Source organism: Cucurbita maxima, unplaced genomic scaffold (assembly GCF_002738345.1).
Source record: "Cucurbita maxima cultivar Rimu unplaced genomic scaffold, Cmax_1.0 Cma_Scf00028, whole genome shotgun sequence".
In the NCBI taxonomy this organism is placed as follows: domain Eukaryota; kingdom Viridiplantae; phylum Streptophyta; class Magnoliopsida; order Cucurbitales; family Cucurbitaceae; genus Cucurbita; species Cucurbita maxima.
The window spans coordinates 1824918-1833472 of NW_019272044.1; the positions used below are offsets into that span (position 1 = coordinate 1824918).

The following is an 8555-nucleotide window of genomic DNA, read 5'->3' on the forward strand; positions in this document are numbered from 1 at the left end:
GTTATTAGTGTTTTCTAAAGGGCTTATAATGGCTTTAAGTTAGTACTCCTTAAGAAGCCACTAATACTCATAAAAATACCCCTACTAGCAATTAAATTCCCAAAGACACAAAAGCTTTTGTTGGTACACTTCATCTTGTTATCTACCAATATACAAATCCCAAAGAACAAATCTATGGGCACATACGCAACTTAATTGAGTTGAACAATAAATTTTCTTACTCACTTTGGTTGTCTTCAAACTAAAAAAAAAAAACATTTTACAACTATTTGGATTTTTTTGATAATTTTTTTTTGTATTATTATATACTTTCTAAAAATCTTAATCTCTATTGAAGTTAAAGTGAAATTCAATCTTTTCGTACTCAAGTACCTCTCCTATTTCATCCTTCAAAAGCGGGTTGGTTACCTGAAAATTAAAAACGTGTTTTGAAATATTTTATTTAGTTTTTATAATTGGATTAGGAATTTAAATGTTATTTAGAAAATTGTGAAAATCATGTAACAACCAACAGAAAACAAGCATAATTTCTTTTAAAAAAAATAAAACTATAAAACTAAGATTTTTCCTTTTTTTTTTTTTTTTTTTTTGACTTTGTAATTATAGTATATTGATCTTGTTATATTTTCATACATTTTTTGTGATGGAATCCGAAGTCGAATCACGACAGAAAGGAGGTCCGAAAAGCCTAAAAAAAACGGTAAGAATATGTAGACTTTAATGTTTGAGTGCAATTATATCAAGTCTGTGGGTATCTAAATATTATAAGAAAAATAACAATGTACCGGGATGAAAACTCTACTACTTTTGATGAATGAATTAATTCAATCCAAGTTGTGTGCATGAATATGTGAAATTTCAAAGAAATAGATTGAAATGAATTATCATCGGAATCTGGAAATCGCGCAAGTGCATGACTATCGAAGGGACACACGTCACGAGAAGAGATGCGCAAAGCGTCGCGCAACGTGTCACGAGAAGAGATGCACAAAGCGTCGCGCAACACGTCACGACACCAGCAGTAGCAGAGACTTGATTCATTTGCACGACCCGCAAATCGGGCCCGAGCTCGATTACTCGAACTGAATCATTTGTGACATGTGTCGGAGGGAAAGTCCAACTGATCCACGCACTGTAGGATTTGAACGCGTGCTGTGTGACCGTGGCCACCAATCATCTAGCGACAAGTGGTGGCACAAAGGCGCGACTTTCCCTCCCCCGCAGGCACGTGACACTCGCACATGGTGCCACGTGTGGAAGCTACTCTTCACCTGTGGTGGAGCGGGCAAGATCATTTTTGGACTGTTCATCCTCTGTTCTATTTTTTTTTTTTTTTTTTTGTCTCGGTTTCAATACTAACCATAATTGAGCTTGATTCAAGACCCACTTTATTAGATTTTAGGAAATTTGGAGCCTCTTAGGAGCAGAAACGCAAGCTACAAAGGGCAAGTTTTATTATCGTAAGTAACCATACGAACTCTAGGTGTGTATGTATGTAAAGAGAAGAAAATTACAAAAAGGTTTGTATGTATGTAAAGAAAAATTATGAAAGTACCCCTATATGAAAATAGATGATGCATGTATATTAAATTATTTCCACTTAACTTATATGGAGGATGGGATACACTACAAGTGTTGGATGGACTTTATCTCCCCCATTGAGCATGGTATGGTAGATTCATGTGGTATGTTTGTATGAAATACCTATAGTTAATTTTTAAAAATTGCAAGAACACTTAAATCATGATTTCAATACATTAGATGATTGATACATTATCTCTCTTATGGGGCATCTATGAACTGAAATAAGTTTGGGGTGGTAGAGCTAGAGCGGTATACGCATTAACCTGTTAGTACGTAACCGTCACGATGACTAACCACGAGCAACTTGGTAAAGCGAGATGTGATCTAACCGTCGAAATGCCTTAGAACCTAATATATCTCATGACATTCAAGTGAGATTATGAGACCTTATGAGACTGATGGTTACGTGAACAGAACATCTCGAGGAGTCACTACTGTGTGTAGAATGTGTGTAGAATGTAACTCATCTTGCTAGGAGATGAGAGACTACATAAATAGTTGAATCAGACACTCACTACTACGTGTAGGATGGAATACGCCTTGAAAAGGGACAAGAAACTGCTACTGACCCACCTTGAAGCTTTATACCTATAATGTGCCTAAGAAGTAAATAACATTCAAAAGATTGATACTTGTTGGACGATGAAAGTCTAATTTAGGGAATGATCATGAGTTTATAAGTGAGGAATACTAACTAAATTGGTATGAGGCCTTTTGGGAAGCACAAAGCAAAGCCATGAGAGCTTATGCTCAAAGTGAACAATATCATACCATTGTGGAGAGTCGTGTTCGTCTAACATGGTATCAGAGCGCACTTTGTTCGAGGGGAGGTGTTGGATGATGAAAGTGTAAAAATTGAGTAAACAAGGAGACAAATATTTACGTGATTCGGAGGGAAGAAATTTCACTACATCCACGAGTGGTAGCCAATCACTATAACTTCTCCAATACATCACAACTTACCTTGAGCAGATGACCAGTTTGGTTGTCATCAAGTCAATATTTATTTCTTTCATCCAATGTTGATCAAATCCAATCGATGTCAAAACTTTTCACAAGCAACTACCTTTGTCAACATATTCACAAGATTATCAACAGTTTCAATTTTCAATAAAGAATGTCACTATCATTAACAATTTCTCAAACAAAATGAAAAAGGATATCGCTATGCTTAGTACGAGCATGATGGACTTGATTTTTCGACAAACAAATAGCACTCTGGCTATCAAAAAACACTCCTATGTGTTCTTGAGAAATACCCAAGTGATTAATCAAACCATAGATCCAAATAGCTCCTTTAAAAGCTACTGTGACTATCATATGCTTTGTTTTGGTGGTAAACAATGCAAAATAGACTGCAATATTGAAGTAAACAAACAGGTCCACCAGTAATAGTGAACGGATAACCAGCAATGGATTGATGCTTATCAATCTCCACTCATTCCTTGGTGGAAGCAATTCACATGTCATCAACAAGATCAAATAGATGAACAAGTCATCAACAAGGAACCAAAAATATACATATATCATTGACAAAGAGAGCTGATACAAAGATTTCTTCAATCTAGATTCCAAACGTTGTTGTCCAACTACTCGAAAACCAACCGCTATGCCATATATATTTCTTCTTCCAAATCTCCATACAAGAAAATATTTTTTCATATCAAACTGTGCAAGCTCAAAATTAAATTGAGCCACCAAATCCAACAAAATTCAAATAGACGGAGACCGTCACAATTCTTGAAAATATGATTTTCAAGAACAAATATCACCAACAATCCATGCAAATATTTTTTTCAATCCGCATATCAAATGTTGTTGCCTAACTATTCGAATATTCGAAAATTTGTTTAGTAAAAATGGTTAATTATTGATTTGCATTATATTTTTAAAAAACTATCTTCCATTTTTCAATACTATGACTTTTCTTTCATTTATTGTGATATTAAAAGATATATTAAATAATATCACAATATTTTCAACCCTTGCTCATGCTCATTATTAAAGTTATTAATTTTACCCAATAATTATTGGAGTCAATTTGATTACAACTCAAGAGGCTACAAATATTTTTTTTTTTTTTTTTTTTTTTTTTTTTTTTTTTTTTTTTTTTTTTTTTTTTTTTTTTTTTTTTTTTTTTTTTTTTTTTTTTTTTTTTTTTTTTTTTTTTTTTTTTTTTTGTATGTGCTCTATTATATTATTATGTTAGGTTATAAATTGCGCTATGGTATGACTATGTCATTATGTGGATTTATGTTATCATAAGTCATGTGTAGGGAGATACTACACATCGAACCCTACCCAAATTGAAAAACGAAGCTCAAGGTCATGTCATGATGTTTTTATGAACGGAAGGTCCTACACGATTGCATGTGATTACATTTCCCAACCCCAACAATGAGCTTACTCAAGCCACATGCTATTTTATTTTTCAGGTAAAGTAAGGCACTCTGTACATATGACAATATTGCCATAAAAGTCATGAAACCGAACTAGGGTAGTTGCATTAATATTTAAATTGTAGCCCTTAGGTTAGCTCGTAGCGTTTTTGTTACTTTGAACATATGGTTATTTTATTTCTACTGTTTCGTTGATATTGACTTTTATTGAAATGAATTTACGAACGTTTGAGTATATAGCATCAGTTACAAAATGTTTAAATGAAATTTTTCGTGCAAAATAAACATGTCATACATACTAAACTACTCAAATTTAATAAATAAAAAAATAATGCCATAGGTAGTTCTTCAAAAAAAAAAAAAATTATATTGCAAATTTTTATTTTTTTAAAAATTTTCATATTATATTGTTAACAATATTCATGTGATGCATTAATTAAGACTTTGTCGTATGATGATTCAAAATTTTCGTTTTTATTTTTTAAAATTAAGCTTAAACATTTGCTGCAACGACGTATGTTCTATCCTTTGGCTCCGATTCAATAAGTTTTATAAAACGGGGCAAGGAGATTTCGAAGTTTTGAAAGCAAGATTTGAGAGACTGAAATTGGTGTTATATGTGATGAAAGCAAAAGGCAATAACAACGGCTTACAACATATAACTATCGGGTAAGGAGAAGTTGACAACTAGTTATATCCCTTATACTACATTTTGGGGCATTTTAGCCATTTCAAATGTAGACATGATTTTGGTGAACGGTCATACACCCCATACTGACCCAATATTGAATACATCTGTAAATTTGTTTTTAACATTATACGCTTTCTAATATATCTCATGACATTCAAGTGAGATTATGAGACCTTATGAGACTGATGGTTACATGAACAGAACATCTTGAGGAGTCACTATCGTGTGTAGAATGTGTGTAGAATGTAACTCATCTTGCTAGGAGATGAGACTACATAAATAGTTGAATCAGAGACTCACTACTACGTGTAGGACGGAATACGCCTTGAAAAGGGACAAGAAACTACACGAGTAGACTACGCGAGAAACTGCTATTGTATGCACAATAACTCACCTTGAAGCTTTATACCTATAATGTGCCGAAGAAGTAAATAACATTCAAAAGATTGATACTTAGGCGGCTATCCTAATGGGGTAATTGGATGTGTATTTACTGTTCTACACACGGTTCACATGTGCGAGTATGAACCCACCAGTCGATTGCACACCTTCTGGGCCCCTTTATTGTCAGGCGAGCATTCTCTGGTAGTTGTTGATGTTGGACACTCATTTAGGAATAGAAACCGTCGCAGCATTATAATAAATACAATAATCATTTTCCTGGCTCGCAGTGTACGTGCCCGTACCATCGTAAATGAAAAAGAGGAATCCCTCGATGCATGAACACACAATGATGCATGACAACATTTTTTCTTTTTCATTATCATGCATTACATTCTGTCTAGTGTTTTCCTTCATATCATATCATATCATTATCACTACTTTTCATGTAATTTCGGGGTTGTGTATCATGTCGAAACATTTTATTGCATGTCATTCATATCATACATCTTATCATGTCATATGTATCATATCATATGCATATCGTGTCTCCTAACATATCATGTCATACCGTACACATAGCATATCATAGAGCATACAAGTAGACTGAGAGGGGACGAGAGACTACACATGTAACTGATTGAGAATATACTATTGTGTGTAGAAAAAACCCGTCCAGAGAGTGGACGAGGGATTACATAGATAGTATATAGAGATATTGTTATATGTGTTGGGAACCAACCGTGAGAGGAGATGAGGAACTACATAAATAGTTTAGCTTATGAAAGATGCCACCACGGTGTGTGGTATTAGGTTGAAGATACCTCAACTAGGCCTAAACTTCTTAGAGCCTATGACAAGCCCGTAAAAACTTATTAAGAAAAAGATGCTATGAAAGCCTACACGGATTATTTTTATACTCACCCACTTTCCCTTTTCTATCTTCAATGATTATGGCCACACCAATATCATTTAATTTAAAGATAGATGGTAAAGCTTTAAATTTTTAAATTTGTAACAATTAAATACTAAAAATAATTTATCAAAATTAAATGTCATTTTTAATTATTGTTAAAATTTTGTGATTTATAAACATATTGAAACTTGGACCAAATTTCTCCGAACTCTCGGCGGCCGCTGCCAATCAGGCTCCTCCGTTGATCCTTTGATATTTGTGTTGGGGAATGGGATAAGGCACTGGAATCACCCATCTGCGATATTTCTTCCTCCAAGAACTAAGCTTCCTCCCATGGCGGCTCCTCTTTCTTCCTCTCTCGATATCAAACTCAGACTCAAACTCAAACCAACGCCGCCCTTGTTCTTCACTTCCCCTCTCCGGCGAAACAATTTCACCAAGCGATTAACAGTTCTCTGTACCTCCTCCAAATCCCCTCGATCCACCGACAAAAAGAACTCATCTCTATCGGAGCAGCTCAAAGACCTCTCCACATGCACGCTTTCCAATGCATCCAACGACGAATCCCATCTCTTATCGAACCCTAAATCCATTTGGGTGAATCCCACCAAGCCCAAGCGCTCGGTTCTGTCACTCCAGAGACAAAAACGTTCTTCTTACTCTTATAACCCCAAGATGCGAGAGCTTAAAACCTTTGCCCACAAGCTCAATGCATCCGATTTCTCTGAAGCTGCTTTCATGGCGGTTCTTAAGGAAATCCCTCATCCACCCACTAAAGAAAATGCCCTTCTCATTCTCAATAGCTTGAAGCCATGGCAGAAAACCCATTTGTTCTTCAATTGGATTAAGACCCAGAATCTGTTTCCTATGGAGACTATCTTCTACAATGTGGCTATGAAGTCTTTGAGGTATGGTAGGCAGTTTCAGCTTATTGAAGAACTAGCTAATGAGATGATTAACACTGGAATTGAGCTTGATAACATTACTTATTCTACTATTATCACTTGTGCTAAGAAATGCAGTAGGTTTGATAAGGCAATGGAATGGTTTGAGAGAATGTATAGAACTGGTTTGATGCCTGATGAGGTTACTTACTCTGCTATTTTAGATGTTTATGCAAATTTGGGGAAGGTTGAGGAGGCTCTTAGTTTGTATGAGAGAGGGAGGGCTAGTGGTTGGAAGCCTGATCCTTATACGTTTTCTGTGTTGGGTAAGATGTTCGGAGAGGCAGGGGATTATGATGGGATTATGTATGTTTTGCAAGAAATGAAGTCTATTGAGGTGCAGCCTAATCTTGTGGTGTATAACACCATGTTGGATGCAATGGGGAAGGCTGGGAGGCCTGGTTTTGCGAGAAGCTTGTTCGAGGAAATGATTGAATCAGGGATAACGCCGAATGAGAAGACGTTAACTGCTCTGGTTAAGATTTATGGGAAGGCAAGGTGGGCTCGGGATGCTTTGGACTTGTGGGAGCGGATGAGGTCGAAAGGGTGGCCGATGGATTTCATTTTGTATAATACATTGTTGAATATGTGTGCAGATCTTGGTTTGGAGGAGGAAGCTGAGAAGCTATTTGAAGAGATGAAGAAATCGGAGCATTCTAGACCGGATAGTTGGAGCTATACGGCGATGTTGAATATACATGGTAGCGGAGGTAATGTAAAAAGATCGATGGAGTTGTTTGAAGAAATGCTCGAGTTGGGTGTTGGGATTAATGTGATGTGTTGCACTTGTTTGATTCAATGCTTGGGGAAGGCTAGGAGGATAGATGATCTAGTTCGAGTTTTTGATGTTTCTGTACGTAAAGGAGTTAAGCCAGATGACAGGCTTTGTGGTTGCTTGTTGTCTGTTGTGTCCTTATGTGACAACAATGAAGATATTAGCAAGGTATTCACTTGTCTACAACAAGCTAACCCAAAGTTAGTTGAATTTGTAAATCTACTGCAACAAAATGACATTACCTTCGACGTTATCAAAGACGAATTCAGAACCATACTTGGGGAGACCACCACCGAAGCCCGACGACCTTTCTGCAATTGCTTGATTGATATATGTCGAAACCAAAATCTTTCCAAGAGAGCTCACGAGCTGCTCTACTTGGGAAGTTTATATGGACTGTACCCAGGCCTACACAACAAAACCGAAGGTGAATGGTGCCTGGATGTTCGATCTCTATCGGTAGGTGCAGCTCAGACTGCACTCGAAGAATGGATGATAACTCTATCAAAAATCGTACAACGAGAAGAAGCATTACCTGAATTGTTATCAGCTCAAACCGGTGCAGGAACTCACAGGTTTTCTCAAGGGCTTGCCAATTCATTCGCTTCTCATGTCGAGAAGCTAGCTGCTCCGTTTCGATTGCGAGAAGATCGGGCTGGTTGGTTTGTAGCCACGAGGGAGGATTTCGTTGCTTGGGTACATTCAAGAGTACCATCTGTGGCTACCACAGCTTAACCAGCAGCCATCTTTCATCACTACAATGTATGAGTTAATGCAAAAAGTATATATAATAGAGTTCTTCTGATCGAATTTTGCTGCTAAAAACACACAATTTCAGAGAGAAACAGAGGCCTTCAATAGAGAA

The 8555-nt window shown here is 36.4% G+C and overlaps 1 protein-coding gene across 1 annotated transcript; it reads left to right on the forward strand.

The window, feature by feature from the left end:
• The first annotated feature begins 6140 nt into the window (after positions 1-6140).
• Positions 6141-8515, forward strand: LOC111500252 (pentatricopeptide repeat-containing protein At5g46580, chloroplastic-like). The gene has a single exon (XM_023151956.1). The coding sequence runs from the start codon at positions 6305-6307 to the stop codon at positions 8423-8425; it is 2121 nt and encodes a 706-aa protein (XP_023007724.1). The 5' UTR covers positions 6141-6304; the 3' UTR covers positions 8426-8515.
• The last annotated feature ends 40 nt before the right edge of the window (positions 8516-8555 follow it).

Coding starts and splice junctions, on each gene's coding strand:
- LOC111500252 (XM_023151956.1), top strand. CDS start 6,305: ATGGCGGCTCCTCTTTCTTCCTCTCTCGATATCAAACTCAGACTCAAA.